This window comes from Heterocephalus glaber, unplaced genomic scaffold (genome assembly GCF_053883595.1).
Source record: "Heterocephalus glaber isolate CG9 unplaced genomic scaffold, H.glaber_assembly_v1.0 deba00001523, whole genome shotgun sequence".
NCBI lineage: Eukaryota > Metazoa > Chordata > Mammalia > Rodentia > Bathyergidae > Heterocephalus > Heterocephalus glaber.
This window is the reverse complement of record NW_028258327.1, coordinates 7683099-7705775: the sequence shown is the minus strand read 5'-3', so window position 1 is coordinate 7705775 and position 22677 is coordinate 7683099. Positions and strand designations below refer to the sequence as shown.

General features: G+C 35.8%; 1 protein-coding gene and 1 long non-coding RNA gene across 7 annotated transcripts in view; one reads left to right on the top strand and one right to left on the bottom strand.

Moving 5' to 3' along the window:
- The window catches only part of LOC110345395 (uncharacterized), a 60214-nt gene that overhangs the window by 4786 nt on the left and 32751 nt on the right, over positions 1–22677 (top strand). The window lies entirely within an intron of this gene.
- Usp45 (ubiquitin specific peptidase 45) overlaps positions 5343–22677 on the bottom strand; it is a 65043-nt gene continuing 47708 nt past the window's right edge. For all 6 annotated transcript variants that reach the window (XM_021242691.2, XM_087187943.1, XM_021242692.2 and 3 more), the window contains 8 exons: positions 22534–22625; positions 21437–21493; positions 20976–21119; positions 18676–19333; positions 16984–17081; positions 14197–14283; positions 10664–10817; positions 5343–9864 (listed from right to left, as the gene is read on the bottom strand). In XM_021242691.2, the coding sequence (XP_021098350.2) occupies positions 9734–9864; positions 10664–10817; positions 14197–14283; positions 16984–17081; positions 18676–19333; positions 20976–21119; positions 21437–21493; positions 22534–22625 (1421 nt within the window). In that variant the 3' untranslated portion in view covers positions 5343–9733. The remainder of the gene's footprint in view (positions 9865–10663; positions 10818–14196; positions 14284–16983; positions 17082–18675; positions 19334–20975; positions 21120–21436; positions 21494–22533; positions 22626–22677) is intronic.

The window sequence follows — 22677 nt, the reverse complement described above, 5'->3', positions numbered from 1 at the left end:
ACCGCCTGCCTTGCAAGTGCAAGGTCCCGAGTTCGATCCCCGTTACCAAAACAAACAAACAAAAAAACCCAAAACAGATAATGCATATTTCAGAGGAATGGTATATCTGTCAGCCTGCATCTCTGAATTGTTTCAAAATAAACAGTTGCCAGAAAGATCACCAAATCTGCAAAGGTCTTTGTAGTGACCACCAAAAAAGCTGCTGAGATTCTGGAGTCATTTAATACAGCATAAGGCTAATCTATCTTGAGATGTGGATGCTGATTTCAAAATTTGGGTGTGCTCAAATGAAAAGCCTCAAGTGAAAAGCACTATCTTAGAGGTTGGTTGTCAGACATAGAAAACTAACATTAGAACCTGGAAACATAGTTCTTCACATTAAGCATAGGTGAAACACTGGATGTAACTGTTACCCATCATGACCTGGGAGGCAATAATGTATATAGTGAATTTCCATTTAGGGTAAGTAGTTGAAAAAGAAACTAGAGTGTGGTGGATGCTACTGGATACATTTAGCAAGGTATAAAGAGTAAGTTGGGCATGGTAGTATACCGCTATAGTCCCAGGTGCTTGGTGGGAAGATCATTTAGGCCCAAGAGTTAAACATCAGCCTGGGCAACATAGCAAGACCCCTCCTGAACAAAGGAAAAAAAAAAAAGAAGCAAAAAACAAAAACAGTAGAGCTCAGGAAAAAAAAAAAATAGGTGGCTTGTGAAATTCCAAGCAGAACAAAATAAAGACAATCAAAAATTATGAACCTCACAGAATTGGGCTTTTCAACTCCAACTCCTTGAAACAGAATATACAATTGAAATAGCTTTTAAGTAACAAAAGGATCATTAAAATTCAGCTTTGTAGCAAATGAGGGTTTAGATTTCTATTTTGGAAAATTTTTCAATGGATTAAGGGTATGGAACCTTAATTTTTTTCCTCACTTGAAGAAAAAAAATGCCTGGGGGTGAGAATATGGCTACATATATATCTCTCCTATCAGAGCTTACAAACTATCAACTTCTTGCATAAAATCAGGAAGTGTGGAGGCAAGAAAGCACAGAAAATACAATTGCTGTCCTTATTCGAGTGTTTCATATCCTCAAGTCCTACATCTATGGATTCAACCAACCCAACCACAGATTGAAAATATTAGGAAAAAAATTGTCTGCACTGAACATATACAGACCTTTTCTTTTACTAAACAATAGAGTATAGCAACTGTTTACATAGCATTTTTATTGTTCTAAGTATTCTAAGTAACCTAGAGGTGATTTAAAATGTGCAGGTGGATATGTGTAGGTTATATGCAAATGCTAGGCAACTTTATATAAATAAGGGATTTTACCCTTAGATTTTGGCATCTGGTGTGTGTGTGGGGGGAGATGGTGTCCTGGAATCAGTCCCCAGTGGACACTGAAGGACAAATGTATCATCAACCCAAGAACTATGTGTTTCAAAAAACTCTGGTATTGGGCTGGGGATATAGCTCAGTGGTTCTGCCGCCCGCCCTTGCAAGTGCAAGGTTCTGAGTTCAATCCCTGGTACCAAAACAAAAACCAAAAAAAATTCTGGTATGGATAAAGGCATATAAAATCTGACTGGAAGTACATGAGAGGCCTAGTAAGCTTTTAGTACATACTGAGAAAGGAATCATGGATATCTTGTTTAAAAGAACCTGTAACTATTCCAAATTTAAAAAAAAACAAAAAACAAACCTTTAGCCTCCAATCACCGAGGGAATAATTTTTTTAAAAGCTGTGCAACTCTCAAGTATGGCATATTCTTTAGCAGCCATTCAGAAATGGCCGGAGGTTAATTTAAAAAATCTTCCCAGGGGATAGAATCTGGGTCTCAGATAACAATGGACATGGAATTCTTCCTAGAAACTGGAAATTGTGGGGGGGGGTACCAGGGATCGAACTCAGGACCTTGCGCTTGCAAGGCAGGCAGCAGCACCACGGAGCTAAATCCCCAGCTAGAAACTGTAAATTTAATCACAAACATACCCCACATCCAGGGTAAGGAACCTCCTGTCCTCCTTCCCTTTTCTGAATGTTACTGTGGCTGTGGTTCCACCTGTTCCACCACTGTGCACTATGTGGAAAAGAACATATTGTTTTGGTTCCTAGGTCTTCACACCAGAGAGAACAAAAGCCTGGTCTTAGATGATAAAACAGCCTAGATGGGAGTTTGGGGCTGCAACCCTTGAAGAGGGAGTAACTTTGTTCCATGTGTAAAAGTGAGCTGAGTGACCAGAAGGGTGGACTAGTAAGCTCACATTCCTCTCTTCTGAGCCCATGGGAAGCTCACTCTTTCCTATCCATCGTTCTTTGTAGTTAGGAAAGGTTAGATGACTACTTCTGGCTATGGGTTGAATGACACAACCAAGGTGAAGAACAAATGTAATTGTTGATGCAAGATGTTTTAGCACTCTCTTCTCCGGCCACAGTGAGGAAGCCAGGTGTTGAAATGGTGGAGCCACAAGTCTGCACTTACAGAGTTGCCAGTTGGAAAAGTTACCTTTGCAGAATGCCTAGACCAGTGATAATGAACCTTTTGGGGCTTTCAATGACACAAACAGCTCCCTGAGGCATGCATGCCATAGGTTTGCCACCACTAGCCTAGACTTACAGTGAATATTCAGTAAGCAAGAAATAACTTTTGTTGTATAGAGCCACTGGGATTTTGAGTTGTTACTACAGTAAAACCCACCCTATCCTAATAAATACAGGAGTGTGAGCATTTTGGATATTTTTGCTTGAGTGCAATTTTAAAAATATATGAAAATGGCTTCAGGGGGGGTCCATGAACCTCTGAAATTACATAGAAATATTTGACATAAATTTTTCTAGGAGCATACAAATATCAAGATGTCTGTATACTGTCAGCAGACAGTGCCTAGGAATTAAAACCCACTCTAGTACTTGTACAAGTACTTTGCTTTCTCTTTGGGACTATGCCCTATGCCTATAACATCCTTCATCTCCTGAATCTAATTTCAATATAGCTCTGTAAGCAATATTACTTCATCTTCCTCTGTATCATTACCATTTGACATATCTTTTCCTTATTCCTCAGACTATTTCCTTACTTCTTGAAAGATTTCTGTCTCTCATGTTCACTGCTGTATTCCTAGTGCCAAACACATTACAGGTATTTGATGAATACTTATTAAACAATTAAACAAATAAAAGATGATGTATAAAAAAAGAAAAAATATCATATATAATTTTCATCATATTCACAAAGAGCTTCATAACTCAAGCAGGGTTAAAACACAAAGCTAGATATTTCCTAATGAATTATCTTGTCTGAATAATTCACACATTTAAAGAAATATCTGAAGATATTCATCCTTGGTAGATACAAAAATCTAAATTAAAGAGGCTCTGGCTTAGTCACTTTTCTCACAGATGAAAAAAATATATATCTGACACCCACAACTAAAGGGAGAGGTTTATTTTAGCTTATGATTCAGTCCATAGGCTGCTGGCTCCAAGGCAGGACAGAATGGCACAGGGGAACAGTAGAGGAATATCTACTCACCTCATGTTACACATGAAGCAGAGGCTCAAGGGAGGAGCTGGGAAAGTAGCTATAATCTTCTGGGTCATGCCCATGGTGACCTGCCTCTTCTGACCTGGCCCCACTTCCTAACAGCAAGTCAACTATAATGCTCCTATAATCCAGTCATCTTCAGAAGGTCTGGCCAACTATAATGCTCCTATAATCCAGTCATCTTCAGAAGGTCTGGTCTATGATCCTATGAGGCTTTAGGACATAAACCATAACAGACCCATGTAAGTTATTTTGCTCTAGGCTAGGAAGAGCAGCATGCTTAGCATACCTAAGGCTCTGGGTTAAATCCATACACAGTAGCAGGGGATCTAGCTCAGTGGTTCCGGTGCCTGCCTCGCAAGCGCAAGGTCCCAAGTTTGATCCCTGGTACCAAAAAAAAAAAAAAATCAAATAAAATGTACCAATAAATTCATACACAGCAATACAAAAAAAGAAGAAGAAGAGATACTTTTTTTTTTTGGTACTGGGGATAAAGCTCTGTCCTTTCGCTTGTGGGGCAGGCGGCAGAACCACTGAGCTAAATCCCCGGCCCAAGAGATACATTTTTGAAATAGTACATTTTTAAAATATGGAAGTTATTCAGTATATAGCAAGAAAGACATGGGCTGAATGTTTATTTCCTCCTCTCCCCAGCAAATTCACAAATACTCAGCGTGAGGAAATTTTGAAGTGAGGGCTTTGGGAAGTGATTAGGTCATGAAGAGATACTTGTTTTCATAAAAGATGCCCAAGAGAGCTCCCTTGCCCCTTTCACTATGTGAGGAAACAGTGAGAGGGCAGTAAGAACCAGAAGTGAGACCTCACCAGAAGCTAAATTTGCTGGCAACTTGATCTTAGACTTTCTGGCCTCAAAGTATCAGGAAATAAGTTCTATTGTTTCACCAGCTAGTTTATGGTGTTTTGTCCTAGCAGTCCAAGGCAGCTAAAACATAAAGAAATCCAATGATCTAGGATTGGAGGTCTCATTTGACCCAGTTATTCCCCTTCTGGGGATCTTCCCCAAAGAATTAAAAGAATCATACCACAGTGATATATGTGCACCCATGTTTATAGCGCCACAGTGTGTAACAGCTAAAACTTGGAAGCAGCCCAACTGCCCATCAACTGGAGACTGTATAAAGAAGATGTGGTTTTTTTAATAAAATGGAGTACAAAAAAAAAAAAAGTAGTACTAGAGACATTTATAGCTAAATGGATGCACATTGAGGCCATACTCTTAAGTGAAATAAATAGGACACGTGTAAATACCGAATAGTTTCTCTGGTGTGAAAAACGAAAAGTGTAAATAAGGATCAAAATGTATAACTGATAATGTGAAATAGGAACAAAAGGTCTAAAGGAGTAGGGGAAGTGGGAGGGGTAGGGGAAAGGAAAGAAGGGAAAAGAAAAAATGGAAACAAAGTCTTTGTAAATAGGGAAGGGTAGAGGGGGTGAAGGGAGGGCAGGGGAAGAGGGGAAACATAAGAACCAAGATGCATCACGTAAAGCTACAAGATCCCAATGATGAATGTAACTGTATTGAATACCTAAAATATACCAATAAACTTAATGGAAAAAACATTTTTTTAAAATAAATAGGACCAATCTTGCAATTTAAGATAAATAAGAATTTAATATTTATTATGATGTTTATACAGTAACACCAAAATAAAGCTCAGTAAGTTACATAGCTATTTTCTAAAAACACTACAAAAAAGTAAAGCTAAAACAGTAGAAATGACATATGAATTTCTCAAAATTGAAAATATATTCATTTGTCTTTTAAACTGATTTGAATTGATGATTTCTACATAAACAGCAATATTTTAAATATAGAAATAGTCTTAACACACTGTATACTTTTTTTTTTTTTTTTGGTTTTTTGAGACAGGGTCTTGCTTTGTAGTTCAGGCTGGCCCTGAACTTACTATGTTGCCCAGGCCAGCTTCTGGCTTTGAACTCGTGGCTATCCTCCTGCCTCAGGCTCTTGACACACAGTATACTATTTAAAAGTTTGTGTCTATTGCACATATTTGCTGAAGGCTTATTGGATCAGGTATCATGCAGAAAAATAATTATGAATACAAAGTTAAGAAAAGTAGGAAGATGGAACCTTGTATTACAAAAACTAGTTGAAGAATGATACATTTCACAGCTTAATCTTCAGAAGATTTTATTCAATATTGCATAAAATCACTGCATGAAGTCATCACATATGTGAACTAAGAGCTATTAAATACAGTAAAATAGCTCTGTTGGTATATCAACTATTTTTTTGATACATAACACTCTCCTTGGCCACCTAAAAAGGTGATTTTCATATAATTTTTAAAAACATTAAATGACAAAATATTAAGCATAGATCTGCTTGATTATGTCAAAAATATTCATATAGTTGACAATCAAAATTTTATCATTTTAAATATGGAAAAACTAGAGGGAACTGAACCTAGACATACTCTGTAAACCACTTTATAAATAGTTAGTGAAATGTCTTTGTTTACTTCTTAAATTCATTCAGCCAAACACTGTGACAGTTGTATAGTTGTGTGATCTGTAAACTCATTTATTTATACTATTTCCTGAGGTGATCTGAATACTCTTATTACAGTAGCCTCACTATTTAATATCTCTGCAAATTTACTTCAGAAAACTTCAAAATAAAAATAAAAGTTCAAATGTGGAGTAATATGTAATTTAACATGCTTTCTCTCTTACAAAAGCCATATTTAGGAAATTCTGAATATCAAAATCAAATGTTTTCTATTTTCAGATGACAATAAAAATTCATCCATAAATTCTATGCCATAAAAAAATAAACTTCAGAATTCGCTCATTTATCACTAAGGAAATGAAAATAAAAGCATTTTATTTTCATGTTACTCTAGAACAGTGGTGGCACACCTAGAGCATGGATGCTGCAGCAGGCACGCAGAGCCCTCTACAGGCACACAAGCCAAGTTACCCCAGCAGCCGAGCATCACATAACAGTTGCTTTTTCTAAAGGAAACCCTCAATATTCAGGTTTAATTGCAGTGTTGGCATTCTGCAATAAATAAGTAGGTTTGGAGTTGCAGTTTGGGCACTCGGTCTCTAAAGGTTCTCCATCACTGCTCTAGAATAATGTCTCAATTTTGTAGAGGTCTTTCCATTTTAAAAGATGGTAAAATAGTGTCCTCACATTACCTGACTCATGCCAAGTGTAAGTATCTAGCTAGATATCTATCTGAAACAAGAGAAAGATACCTATCCAATGAAAAGTGCATACCTCTTACTAGTCTTTTCTGGAAGAAAAACGAGGCAGTATTATTTATATTTGTTGAGGGGGATGGGTTGTCAATTACCAGGATGGCTTACTTGAATAAAGAAATTTAATTTTTTTTGAGACAGGGTCTTGCTATGTAGTTCAGGATGACCTTGAACTCACTATGTAGCTGAAGCTGCCCTTGAACTTGTGGTAATCCTCCTGCCTCAGCCTCCCAAGTGCTGCGATTACAGTTGTGCATCACCACGGCCAGCTAGAAATTTAATATTTTTCAGAAAATACATTGCTCTGATACTGAAATTCTCAATGTTAAATGATTACAGTTAAAACAGAAAACACTAAAAACTACCTTTTACTTTTTTCCTTTTTGAGACAGGGTCTCACTATGTAGTTCAGGATGATCTTGAACTCACTATGTAGCTGAAGCTGCCCTTGAACTTGTGGCAATCCTCCTGCCTCAGCCTCCTAAGTGCTGCGATTACAGGTGTGCGCTACCACGCCCAGCTAGAAATTTAATATTTTTCAGAAAATACATTGCTCTGATACTGAAATCTTTAATGTTAAATGATTACAGTTAAACAGGAAATACTAAAAACTACCTTTTACTTTTTTCTTTTGGTTTTTTTTTGAGACAGGTCTCATTATGTAGTTCAGGCCAGCCTTGAACTTACTATGTAGCCCAGGCTGGTCTCAAACTCAAAGTGATCCTCCTGCCTCAAACTCCTGAGTGCTAGAATTACAGGTATGCACCACTGCACCCAGCAAAAAAAAAAACAAAACTACCTTTCACATGACACAACCTGCCTTTGCAGATTAACAAAGATGTATTTCTTCATTTTGATTGTTAAAGAACAAGATAAACAATACTACAGAAATTTCAACACCTTAAAAATAGAATTTATGCAATGACATTTTAAACCTCTGCATCTTATATACTATTACTATCTTTAATACTAGTTATAATTTCATTTATCCATATATCAAAAGGCAGCATGGTAACCTTGATGTCATGTATTATACATACATACACAGTCTGGGCTGGGGATTTAGCTCAGTGGTTCTGCCGCCTGCCTCACAAGTGCAAGGACCGAAGTTCAATCCCCAGTACCAAAAAAGAAAAACCAACAACAAAAAACATACATACACAGTCTATAGACTTACTTTTTACAAAGGACTAGGTTTGACTAATATTTCCACACATTATATACAATGACTATTTTTATTCCTTCTCCCTTTTGTAGGAAATTATTCAATATTTGCCTATAGAATCATCCATTGGCACTAATGATTAGGATGCCTGAACCCATGCAGTTACGTTTTGATTCAATGATATGACCCTGGGCCAGGGATCTAGCTCAGTGGTTCCGCGACCTGCCTCGCAAGCAAGAGGACCCAAGTTCAATCCCCGGTAGCAAAAAAAAAAAACCCAAAACAATAATATGACCCTAAAGTACCCATGGTTTTTTGAAATTTAGGCCTGACCAAGAGTTGTATTTTTCATGCCATGTTTTATCAGCTTAATAATTTGTATTCTAAAGAAGGGAAACTACCATGTTTTTGCAATTATTTAAAACAGAAGCACTTGCTCTGTGGCCCAGTAAATTAAAAGCTAAATTCTCTCGAAACTTAAATGATGCTTGTTGGCCAGGGATTTAGCTCAGTGGCGCCACGCCTGCCTCTCAAGTGCAAGGTCCTGAGTTTGATCCCCGGTACCAAAAAAAAAAAGTTAGACTATTAAATGATGCTTTTTGAAGACACTCACAAAAGTGGTCTCTATAACCTAAAACAATGTTTAATATTTACTGAAATACAGAAGTAGAAAATGCATATTATTTCTCTGTAAGTATAAGAATATAATTCTCTACCATTTACAAATATAATTTGGTAACTTGAATTTCAAAGGCATCCTATGGTGCCATATAGATTATCAACTTCTATTTACCAATTTTGCACATTACAATTATCTGTAATTATATTTTGACCCTGGCCAACCTCTTATAAATTATCTAACTCTTCCACGAATAGGCTGCAGATGATATGTTTATAAAATGTTTCAATAATTTCAAAACCTCAAAGTAATAAGCTCAGCAATAATTACTTGTAAAGCCACAGTACTAAAATTACAGTGACACCTTTTTATATGGCTGAATCATATATAAAATATGACATGATAACTATGTTTTTATATATATATATATATATATATATTTTTTTTTTTTTGGTACCAGGGATTGAACTCGGGTCCTTGTGCTTGCACAGCAGGCAGCAGGCGGCGATAACTATGTTATATTAAGCATTCATACAGGTATAGCAATGTTTTCCAAATAGTGATACACATATATACCACAGGATAGCCCTGAGATGATTTTTAAATGGCGTGGTACATGGATGAATGCTTTAATAGTTACAAATTTATTTTAATATTATGAAAAATAATAAGCATGTAAAATGTGAAATATGATTGCTCATAACATGGCTGTTATAAAATCCTAAAATGTTAAAAAAATAATAAGTAAATAATGGCACAGGATATATTCCATGAGATCAGGAAAGTGTTACCACCTTTCAGAAACACTGTATTAAGGAATGATTTCATTTAGCCAGGATCATTTCTGAATGCTTGTAATGATAAGCCATATCATAAAGACGTTATTCTACTACTGTAAATTGTTTAGTCCCCTAGGACAAATTTTTGAAGAAAAAAAAAGTCTTTACATTTAAGATATTAATTTGAAAGCACTGAGTAAATTTAATTGACTGTAAAAGCATTCTCCAAAATGGAAAAAAAAAAGTTAAGCATTTTTGAGGGATATGCTCTCCCTACAGAAGACACATTACAAAGGCACATAACATGTTATGGTTACCATTGCAGCAGTCAAATAAAAGTGAGCTAACTAATTAACAATTAAAAAATAATTATAATATTCTTTCATAAAAAAGAAGATACGCTTGTGCACTAAGTGCTCTCGATTCTGGAACCACTTGCACGTAAGAGTCACTAACATGGACCCACTGGCCTCCTGATTCTCGATCAGGTTCTTTCAAACCTAACAAAATAAAAAGAAGGAGAATTTTACAGTAAGTATATTGTATGTTCTCTAAAGTATAAACAGCAACATATTCATTACAGACTATGTTCTTCCAGTGATAGGCCTTATTGTATTAGTCTCTTTCTTCTTGGGTTAAACATTTTCCAAAATGAACTAATTCTTTCAAAGCACTAATATTACTGGGGTAAATAATAATTATCTCCAGTTAGTAGCTCTTTCATTTAAATATCTAGTGAAATATTAGCTCTGTAAATACTAACTTGCTCAAAATAAAGAAAAATTCACTGAAAGGCGGGAAGGGAGCGGAGTTACTCTGATCATCTAGAAGCAAAGCCAGCAAATTTCCAACTCTATTTGGAGGACTTGGTATACCTTCAAAATATGTTGGTTATGATTAAATTTGATTTTTCTGAGGGGGTTATTATTAAATACTACTCTACTGCAGTACACAATGACTCAATACCTTGAAAAGCCATATGTCACTTTATATCACCTAAAAGGTACAGTTTTGTAATAATTAACATTCTCTAAGATTAAGCACTCTTAGAGGTAATCTTACTTAACATTAATAAAGTGAATCCAAGTGAGTTACCTGTGAAATAATAATCTACTTCTTCCCTATAAAGAAGGACAAATTCTTTTATTTTCAAGAATAAAATGTACAGTTTTTTTTTTTTGGTACTGGGGATCAAACTCAGGTCCTTGTGCCTGCGAGGCAGGTGGCGAAACCACTGAGCTAAATCTCCGGCCCTAAAATGTACTTTTAAAAGAATAAAGTATACTTAGGTTGGCATACCAGGTATGCTCCTCTTTCCAGTGATATGTTCCAGTAACTTCCTGGAGGGTAGTCTCACTTTCACATAAGCAGTGTAATGACCTCCTCTCATTGAGCCGCTGTGTTCCACTATGCCATACAGATCATAGAGAACTTTATCTCCCACACTTACATTCTTTTAAATAAAGAAAAAAAATGAAATTAGTAACACTTAGTGAAATATTATGGTATGAAAAAGCAAGTAAATATTTATCCTGCTTAAAATAGAGAAATGTATTATTAAAACTACACTGAGATACTTTTTTCAGACTATTAGGCTTGACTCTCTGTTGGATGGTCTGTGGGGGGTACTTGCTGAGATTGTATGTGGGAACACAAAAACGGGTACTATCCTTTTGCAGTGATATGTCATACTATCTAGCTAAGTTACATATATATTATTGTTGGATTCATCAATCTGATTTATAGGATTCTGGGCCTGGGATTTAGCTCAGTGGCACCATGCCTGCCCTGCAAGCGCAAGGTCCTGAGTTCGATCCCCAGTACAAAAAAAAAAAAAGAATGACAATGTCCTGATTTATAGGATTCTAACCCACAGGTACATGAGCAAAAATTTTTAACAAGGCATCAGACTATTAACAAGAGGATCACTGTAATATGAAAAGACTCCAATAGACTCAAATGTCCATAAATTAAGAGCTGATTAAATAAACGGTGATGTATCCACCCAACAGGGTATTATGTTGCTTTAGAAATGGAGAGAGGGAAGGAGGGAAAGTGGAGGGCAGACTATAACTACGTCTATGAAATACTCTCCAGCTTATAAGACAGAATAAGATAGAAAACAGGGATATATAGTGTAAACTATCATTATTTAAGAGGGAGATGCAAATACACATAGCTATCTGCTTATGTTTTAAAATAAAGAAGAGTAAACATAGTTTTTAAATATTTATAAAAGGAGGAAGCAGGTAGAATAGACATGAGAGAAAAACAAGACTTCTTTGAATTTATTTTTTTAGTGCATTTGATACATTTGGCTTTGAAATTATGTAATATTTTATGCCTTTATTTAATTATTAAACAAAATTAAAGTTTAAAAAGCAATCTCCAAACAGAAAGATTTTAAAGTGCACAAATGAACAGTACAGCCAGGTGTGGTGCCACATGCCTGTAATCCCAGCACTCAGGGGGCTGAGGCAGGAGGATCTCTACAAGTTTGAGGCCAGCATGGGCTACACAGTGAGTTCAAGGCCAGTCTAAAATACATAGCAAGACCCTGTCTCAAAAACAAAACTAAACAAAACAAAAAAATAACAATATATCCAGCAGGTGACATAACCCATACTGACAGAAACCATTGAGGTTATGTCAAAATGACTAAAGAAGCCAGTCTGAAGTGTCGTTCAGTGGTCAAACATGGATACATCATTTAATCTATTAGAATATAAACAAAAAGAATAATGTAATATATTGAAACATGTCTATTTAATCCTGAAATTTATGATGATAAATCAATTAAGCACAGGTTGAGGATTCTTAGTGAAGTATAGTACTTCATTATTTTAAAAACCAGTTTAGAAAGAGCCAAGAGCCACTTATCTTTCCTTTTCTGTAAGAACAACACCATAAAAAAAATAAAAGGAAGCACTTGGAAGGCACAGGCAGGAAGATCACTGTGAGTTCGAGCCAAGCCTGGGATACATAGTGAGTCTGAGGCCAGCCTGAACTACACAGCAAGACCCTGTCTCAAATAAATGAAGCAAAACAAAACAAAGCAAAAAAAACTAAAAGGAATAAAGATGAAAATAAAAGGAATTTCTCTATAAGTACTATAGCTAATAAATAAAGGAGAAATGCCATATTAGGGCATCATTCCGTAATTCTTAGAGAACTCATGGACATAGCGCTGAGCATCATTGCTTGCAAATGTCACAAAAGATATATACAGTGGTGCAATGGATCTCCAAGTTTTAGAACAGAACACTTCCATGGAACAACCTTACCAGAAAAGGAGGGGGAGGGGTGTCAAACCTGAATCTACTCAAGTTTCTCTAGGTCTGACTACCTGTTTGTAGGATATAAAGAAGACAGGAACAATCATCAAAACCTAAATTATGACCAATCACAAGAAAAATAACACAGTTTCTTCAACAAATAAATGGCAAGTGAGGGGAGAGTCAGAAAAGGAGAAACCAAATAAAAAGCCTTAAATGATATCCGATCATACCACGTTGCCTTTATATGGATATTAACTCAATTTAAAATCACATGTTAGATAATTGGATATATGTACTCTAGATGACATGAAGGAATTACATTAAATGATATTGTGGTTATGTTTTTTAAAAAAGTAGAGGGAGTCTTTCTTATCTTATAGATGACATATCTATGGGTGAAATGATGCCTAACACTTGCTTCAAAGAGTAATAGTGAAATGCAGGATGTGCTGATGGGGCAGGCCTGGCTCAGACCTGAGGTTTTTAAAAGGGCTGGGTACTGGAGGCTCATCATTGTTGTAACTTTTTGCACACTAGAAATTCCCCTTAATAAGTACTTTTTAAAATAAAACGTTCCTGGGGCAGGGATTTAGCTCAGTGGTTCTGCCATCTGCCTTGCAAGCACAAGGTTCCAAGTTCGACGCCCAGTACCAAAAAAAAAATCTGTATCTATATCTATATATAAAATGTTCCTATAAATTTAACACAACTTACTGAATTTCATTATTATTTTTAACACATTAGTAAATTCTAGGATACTGAGTGTTAATACTTGACAGTGCCAGTTTTCCACAGCAGATAAATTAGATTCACCAGAAAACTGCATTTAAGATTTTGTTTGTTTTGATTGGTCAGTGTACTGAAAATGCTAAGTTCAACAGCATTCAGGTATTTACCATAAAACCTGGACTTCTGGACAATAATCATGAGCAATATTCGAGGTTACCCTGTAAGTTGTTCCCTCAAGAAAAACTCCTCACATTTATCATCACAATTCTAACATATAAGTACAAGCAATTACAAATTGATCTACTTTCTACACCTAGTCAGTAAACTAGGTATACTAGTATGACTAGTTTCAATATCTAGTTAGTAAGGCATTAACAATTTTGAAGTAGCATACTCATCTAACAAGTACACTCCTCTCAAGTGGCACACATGAAATGACTTGAAAAACAACACATTGGTTTGTTGATTTGCAAAAGATACAGAATTCCACAAATGCTAAACTGACTACTGAATTAAGCAGATCACTTATGAGGAACAAGAGGGCACAAAACCTGATCACTTCTCTCAGCAATTATCAGCTTCTAATTACATTTACAAATAGCTTTGATCTTCATTAAGCACCATACCTTATCTTTCTCTCAAAAGTCACATCCAGTGTATTAAATGTGCCACAAGTTATTCATTTAACTACACTATTTAAATTTAAAGGTGAAGTTTATTTAAAAAACAATGAATCAAAGCTCAGCTAATAAATAATGTACAGGATACCTTTAAGCTTGTTAGCTTATTAATTACAAGTTGATTAAATTCCCCAATATACAGTACCTTACAGGTAGCAGAACAGAATGGTGCTAAATCAAGAGTAAGTGGAAAATCTACGTGTCTGTTTACTTTACGAAGAGTCACACCAGCCTTAAAAAGACCCAAAAAAAAAGTTTTTTTAATGCAACAAACTTAATTAGGTCTAAAGCACTGTGTTAAAACCAAAAGAGAAATTCTGGGAATTTTTTCATAGATATAAATAAATATGACTAATGAAGAGCCTACAACTGATACGACTAAGTTAAAAATTAGGTTTCATAAACAATTACTGCAAACATTATTCATTTACATGGATATTAAACCATGAACAACAAGGTACTTCCACTGGCTTTTCAACACCTATGGAAAAATTAATTTAATGTGTTAAAAGCTAAGCTACTGACACATATGCTATCATGAAATGTATCCAAGTAAAAGGCCAAGTGTTCTAGCCCTAACTCAATTACTTGTTAACAGTGTACTTGACTTAAGGACTTCATCTAGGTCAAGGCAAAAAACAGGTACAAAATAGTGTGGTGGTGCACATCTATAATTCCAGCACTCTGGGAGGCTGAGGCAGGAGGATCTTGAGCAAGTTCAAGCCTAGCTCGAGCAATTTAGTAACTTAGTAATACCTTGTTTCAAAATAAAAAATTTAAAAAATAAATAAAAATTTAAAAATAAAAAAATTTATAAAGGGCTGGGCATGTAGCTCAGTGCAGACCCTGCATTCAATTCCAGGTATGGAAAAAAAAGTACAAATGGATTTTAAATCCTTTTCATTTCTAAAATTCAATGATATCCATTCATTCATTAAAAAGAAAAAAAACCTGAACAGTTAATCAATAAAAGTAAATGGCATACATTATATAAATCAGAAGGAACCTTCATGGGGTTGTTTGTGGTGGTACTAGGGATGGAATCCAGGACCTTGTGCATGCTAGGCTATACCTGGTTCCTGCCCCTTCCTCTTGCACTCTTGCCCTGTGCTCTGCTTCCCGGCTGCCAAGAAGCAAGCAGCTTTGCTCCACCACACCCTTCTGTCTGTTTCTGCCATGGAGCCAGTTAGCCATGGGCTGAAACCTCTGAAACCATGAGCCAAATTAAACCTCTCCTCCTTTGAGTTGCAAGTGTCAGGTATTTTGTCCCAGCAATGGAAAGGCAATTAATATATGTCCTGAATAAATGCAGCCCATTCCCAACTGATTTGAGATTCTTCCTTTATCTTAATTTTAAATTGTACTCACATTTTATTTATTGGCAATTCTAATCAAATTATTCCATTACTACAGTTTTGTTTTAAAACAAATATTTTCTAAAAGTTTTTTTAGTATTTCAATTATTCATTCTTCCAAGGAAATTTTAAAATACAAAAAAGTCTCACTGAGAAAAGGCACTGTATTAAAACTACAAATAAGTGGAAAAAACTTGACACATTAAAAATATTTAGGCTGCCCTCGACCATCAAGTCCTACAGAAAAAGGTCTGCCTTGGAGCCTTTCTGTGTTTAGTCCTTCCTCCCTCAGGCAACCTTTTTGTGGGGTCCTGAGTGAGAGCTCAGAAAGCCCTGTGTATTTGACTTTTTGTTTTCTTTCTTTTTTTCCATTAAGTTTATTGGTACATTTTAGGTATACAATACAGTTACATTCCTCATTGGGATCTTGTACCTTTACATGACATATCTTGGTTTTTATTTTTTCCCCATTCCTAGCCCTCCCTTCACCCCCTCCACCCTTCCCTATTTACAAAGACTTTGTTTCCATGTTTTTCCTTTTCTCATTATTTTTTATTTCCCTTCTTTCCTTTCCCCTACCCCTCCCACTTCCCTTGCTCCTTTAGACCTTTTCTTCCTATTACACATTATCAATTATACATTTTTTTAAAATTACAATATCAAGATTTAGAGGACATTAACTCAGATTTTGAAGAATTTAAAAGGATACAGAAAGCATATTACAAAAATCTTTTTTGAAATAAATTTGACAACTTCTATGAAGTACCTTGGAAGACCAATTAATGAAACTGACTCTGGAAGAAACATAAAATTTGAATAGCACCTATTAAAGAAAGTGTATTCCTAGCCTGAAAACCCACTTATATGACAACAATAGGGTCATACACATTTTAACTGATGAATTATATCAAACATTTAAAGCAGAAAAAAGAAGGAAAACGTCTCCATTCGTTTTAGGAAGTCAACATTGTGCTAATACTAAAACTGGATAAAGATAATAGAAGAGAAAAGTACAAACATAGATAAAAATTTGTTTAACAAAACAATTAGAAGTCAGATCTGGCAGTAGTAGTAAGTAGTTTTAGTATAGGGATGGCACTTTGGACTTTTTGTTTTCTGAGACAGGGTCTCACTATGCAGTCCAGGCTGGCCTTGAACTCACTATGTAGCCCAGGCTGGCCTTGAGCTTTCCAGTGATCTTCTTGCCTGAGCCTCCCAAGTGTTGGGATTATAGGTGTGTGCCACCACACTCGGTTCCTCTGTGTACTTTCCTACTTGGCTGCTTTTAAGTGTCCATAATAAAACTTATTTTCCATTAACACACACAGACATATGCCACTTAGAGATTATCGCTTAGGTTTCTACTGCCTAAATCTTCAAATACTGTGAATTAAACAATTTTAATCAGAGAAGCCTTGTAAACTCTTATGGCTCGACTGACTAGCAGAAAATCCCCCATGACAAATTTTTAAATTCAACAAATTACTCTCTAATCCTTGACAATATTCTATGGAACTTAGCGCTCTGCAAAACACACATGATGAAGGAAAACATAGTACTACTAAAGGGATTTTTACCTGATGGAATCTTTTAAGATGGAGAATTAGGATCGCTGGAACAGCAGAAATGAGTAATTGCTTCCTGGCATTAGTATAAACTCCTTCTGCTTTCTTTTCTGTATAAAATACAATAATTTTAAAACTATTTTATACATATATTTATACATACAGAAGCTTCATGTTACATTTTTAAAACATTAAAGAAATGGGACTTCTGATTACCGGGTGTCTCTATTTCTTTCCAAAAGACTACTAAAATGAGTTTAGCAGGGAATTTTTTAAACACATAATGACAAAGAATGGAGAGATGACACCTGCCAAAAAACTTTGGGAGCTGGAAAGCAAACAGACTAGGAGTAACTTATACCAGTGTCCTTCTGCCAAACACCACCAGAAGCAGAACTATAGTTTAATAAGTTGAGTTTATTACTCTGCAGCAAAGGAAGAATCCACAATATGGGTAATCATGGGACATTTCAATAAGAGTTTGTTAAAAAGGCTTTATGAGGGCTGGGGATTTAGCTCAGTGGTTCCACCGCCTGGCTCGAAAGCACTAGGTCCTGAGTTCGATCCCCGGTACCCAAAAAAACCCAAAACAAAACAGGATTTGAATATGGACAACTGCACACTTAATTATAAATTGGTATTTTTTCCCTTCTCCCATCTAGTCATTTCCTTAATTACTAGTGTATTAAGCATGTCTTTATTCTGATGCTTTGATATCTATAGCCTGGTTGACACTGGAGGGACAGCTTCTCCCGGAGCTACTTCATAGAGATAGTGAACAATTAATATGCACATTTCATATGCAGACCAATTGTCCCGAATCCATACCCCATCAACCTCCTTTATTGGACTGTTATATCCTGGGCCACCATCCATCTGCCTAATCATCCCAGGGCCAGGTACCAGTTAATTAGAGATAGCCCCTATACTTAAGAGCCTGATAAAATTATTCGAACAAGATAATACAGTCTTTTTTACCCTGTCTTACCAATTCCTTCCCTTAGAAACTATATTCTCTTCCTGACTGCTCCTAGTGCTTCCCCATGGGGCCCTGTAGAGCATGGCATGCTCCACTTCTTGGGAACCATAACTATTTTTTCAATTGCAACCACTTCCTGATCTCTTGGCTTTGTTGTTCCTGAATAAGAATAATTCCTATGTTTTAAAACAACTAGTCACTAAGAGTATTCTTTCTATTTAATTAAGACCAGAGGCTCACTGAAAATTTCGACAATCCTCCTTTTCCCATTTTGCTTTGTTCAACTAAACACAGTGATTATATGACTAGTTTCATAACATACAAATATTTAAGATCTTCAATTTATATCTTAAGCTTACAACATATTGATGGGACTAATGAAAGACATTAACTCCCTGAAGATACAACCAAAAGATTTGGGAAATTTTTTTCAGAAAGATTTTTGATAGCTAGTTCCCTCAAATAAAATTATGTGGATTTTCATTTTCAAAGCAGAGGTGTATACTGCTTGCTCTTTGATTTATTTCAACAAAAATCAATTGAAAAGTGGTCAAAAATGTACTTATCCCATGTCTTAAGTGCTGAGGACAATTATGAGTAAGACAGTTCCTGTGCCAAGCAGTTCAAGTATGGAAAGAAAGGTCTCAGATTCCTCCACTTGGGATCTGTAACCCACTAGTCACTGATAATCCAACAATAATACAAAAACAAATTAGGCTATTTACCTGCAGAACCAGTTTCCTTTTGGTATTTCTGTTTCTTTTCAGTACAATTCTCACAGAGAAGCTTATTAGTCCCCATTAGTAATTCCATGGATGTAAACTGGTAGAGGCAGGACTGAACTGAACATTCTTTAGAAGTAGTTACATAGCTCTGAGAAAGGGTCTGAAAAGCATTTTGGGGACTGTGAGACCTCATATATTTCTCCTCTGAGAAATTACTTGGAACATTCAGTGGCTGATTTTCTCTGTCAAAATCTCCATCTCCAATTATGGTGCTGCTCAAACAAAGCTGAGAAATAGCTTCAGCCATTCCCTCGTTGCCACTGCCTGTCTCCTTGGCGTGTGGCACTTCCCTGCCTGATGGCTGGGGAAGGCACCCATCCAGGTGCACACAAGATTCGCCACTAGGTCGGAAGAGAACTGTGGGCTTCAGCGCACTTTCGGATTCCGAGGCCTCGCTGTCGGCATCAGCGCTGCTCTCAGACTGACTGGCGGCCTTCTCGCTGCCCTCGCTGGGGCTTTCGTTCAGAGAGGCCTCGGTGCCCACAGTGCTCAAAGACGCTGAGGGCTCTCCTCTCAACCCAAAACTGGCATTTTTCTGATGAGTAACAGTTTTCTCTTCTCCAGATGACAACTGTCTTATATGTCTTCTGTCATGATTCTGTAAGTTGACAGTGTTTTCAGAGAAAAGAATCTTGTGACCTTATTGAAAATAAATGTCAATAAGTCCCATTTAACTGTTCCACAATTATTAAATAAATACTGTACTTTTCTGAGATCCATTTCCTAATTCTACCTGAACTAAGAACAATAGAAGATATACAAATATGTACTTCTAACTCAAAAGTAAAGCTTTACACAAGAAACTAACAATAATGGTTACCAGTTTATAGGGAGAGGTTTTTTTATAGAAGAGAGCTATGAGGGAGACTTTTTTTTTTTTTTTTTGAGACAGGGTCTCCCTTGTAGTTCAGGCTGGACTCAACTCTCAGCGAGATCCTCCTGTTTGTCTCTCGAGTGCCGGGGCTATGAGAGTGCACCACCATGCCTGGCTAAGGGAGGCTTTTCAATAAGCCTTTCCTGTTTTGTTTTGTTCTTTTTTATTTTGGTGCAGTGAGTTGTACACAGGGCATTCACACTGACAACCTACATGCCCAACCCTGTATATATTTATTTTGATAGGGTCTCTCTAAATTGCCCAGGCTATTAAGACAGTGTTGCCTGGCTGCCATAGCTCTGAAAGAGAATATTTTATTTGTATCTAGACTTTAATTTGCCTAATAGTTGCTACTTTTTGATCAGACTAAGTGGTGTCAACCCAGTTTCTTGAGCCAGGCCTGGTAGCACACGCCTATAATCCCAGCACTTGGGAGTCTGAGGCAGGAGGATCTTGACTCCAGTTTGAGGCCAGCCTGGGCCACATAGTGAGTTCAAGGCCATCTTGAACTGCATAGTGAGATTCTGTCTCAAAAAACAAAACACAGGGGCTGGGGATTTAGCTCAGTGGTGCTGCTGCCTGCCTCGCAAGTGCAAGGTCCTGAGTTAGATCCCAGGTAGCAAAAAAAACCCACAAACAAAAACATGAAATAATCAAACCTGAACTAATATGGCCTCTAGATCTAACTGTCTTAAAGAAGAAATGAAGGACACAGAAAAATCTGTTAACACCATGAGAAGGCAACAGAAAATGAAATATTACTGAATATGGAAAACTTTTAAAAAATCAGCAAGTGCTAAAAAAGTTAGAGGGAAACTGTAGATTAAAGAAATATGACAATCAATTGCAATCCAAAGATCTTTGTTAAGAAACACCTAAATTCAAACTTTAAAAAGCAAAAGCTGAGTACAAAACAATTACAGAAATTTAGATAATGAATGAATACTTGGTGTTACTGAGAAGTTACTGATATTTTTATTTATGATGATGTTACTGTGGTTATACTTTTATAAGGAAAGCCTTGTATATTTTTTTTCTTTTTGCAGTGCTAGGTATCAAACTAAGGGCTTTGAGGTGCTAGATAAGTACCACAGAGCTACTCTCAACCCTTAAAGAGTATCTTTTAGAAATATACTTTGAAGTGTATATTTGGGATTTATTTCAAAATAATCTGGGATGGGTAAAGGGAAGAATATGGGTAGATACAGAAAAGTCCAATTAGTCATAAGTTGATAATTATGAAGCTGAAAAATGGGGATACTGGACTTGATTATGCGATCTTCTTTACTTTTGTATATACTTGAAACTTTTCTGAATAAAAAGTGTTAAAACCAGATGCCTAACAAATACTCATAGACTGACTAACCTTATCTTTAGATGAAGGATACTTCTTGGCAGCTCTGGGTTGATAAGCACTTTCTACAGCAACAGTACCGCTGTACTGATCAGGGTCTGCCTCCTGTAAGCTTCTGTTTTTATTCACTTTTCCCAAAAGCACAGGTTTTGAAACCTATTAGGATGCGGTATACATAGCAAACTGTTTTAGCAAATAAATTCTGGATATTATCTTCTTTTTAAAATTCCTAACTCACTTGAAACACAAAAGGGTAATTTTTTTTAGAAACTCAAAATACAAAGCATAAGAATTTAAATTCCTAGAGAATAAGAACTATATCATGCTTCATGTAACCCTGCATAAAACCAATATCAAACTTAATTATGTATAAAAAGATAGGCTCCCATATGTCTAATATACTCAACAAATGTCTAAGTAAATGAATGAATAAATATTTTTACAAAAGCTTCATGATTACTTTTTTCCCTTACCCTTTCTTCTATTATAGGAAGTGAAATATCAATGAAAGGATCTTTCACTGTGGAGATCTTCAAAAGAAAACAGATTGAGAACTTCAATTAGAATTCTAATATAGACATAGTATATAAAGTATCAAAGAAATCAAACTTCCTGGCAACTTAAAATTTTAAGTTTAAAACAAAGTACAAAATGTTAAGAAAAAGCCATAAAAAAGCAGAGATATCAACAGTATTTTGTAGATTCTTTAGAATAATTCTATTTTTAAAAATATTTCCCGGGCTGGGGATTTAGCCCAGTGGTTCCGCTGCCTGCCTTGCAAGTGCAAGGACCCAAGTTCGATCCCCGGTACCCAAAAAAAAAAAATTTCCTACTTTTGTGAGAAAAAAATCAACTGCTATGTTGAATATTCTAGAAATTTAAGTGATCCATCATATAGACATATTCTGTATGTGACAGGCTAGAATAATATATAATTTATAATCCTAGAGGGGGGAGAAAAGTCCTCCATAACCTGGGACAAGAAAAATGGATATAAAAACTTCCTTTTACCATTAAAATCTGACAAAAGTTTAAACCTATCAAAGAAATATCCATACTAAGCAAATGAAAATCTACAAAAATTTATACATGCTTTAAGTTTTTGTTAAAGATGGCATTTAAAATGAAAATTATTTTGAAATCCAAAAATGAGTACACATATACACACACATAAAACTTCAGTAAGTCATATAAATACAAAATTTCAATCAGACGTCATAGAATCACCGTTTTATGTCACTATATTATTTCAACTGGAATTACATTTTAGAACATTTCAATGTAACGTAGTTACTGTTTTCACAGAAGTTTCTCATTTCAGTCTAAACAGGAAGTTAATATATTTCAGTATATTAAGATAGGTTAAAAGGTCAAAAGGGAAATCACACATTTACTTTAAAAATTAATTAAAAGTTATGTCTCTTTCTAGGAGTGCAGGGTATATTTTTTAAAAGGCTTTTAGGACTGTCATAAATTTTTAAAATGACTGTTCATTGTTACATGTGAAAGAAAACATAATAAAATGATGCGATTTTAATCTATTCCATAAAGTGAATTTCAGAATACCTACACTTGCACATTCTTCACACATGACTGTGCTAGTTAATTCACCAATAAAGATCCGATCTATGAAGTTCATTTTCACACCTTCTTTTCCGTATGCTGTAAAAATCATACTTTTTTAACCAAAAAATCAACCATCCAACAGTGTTAA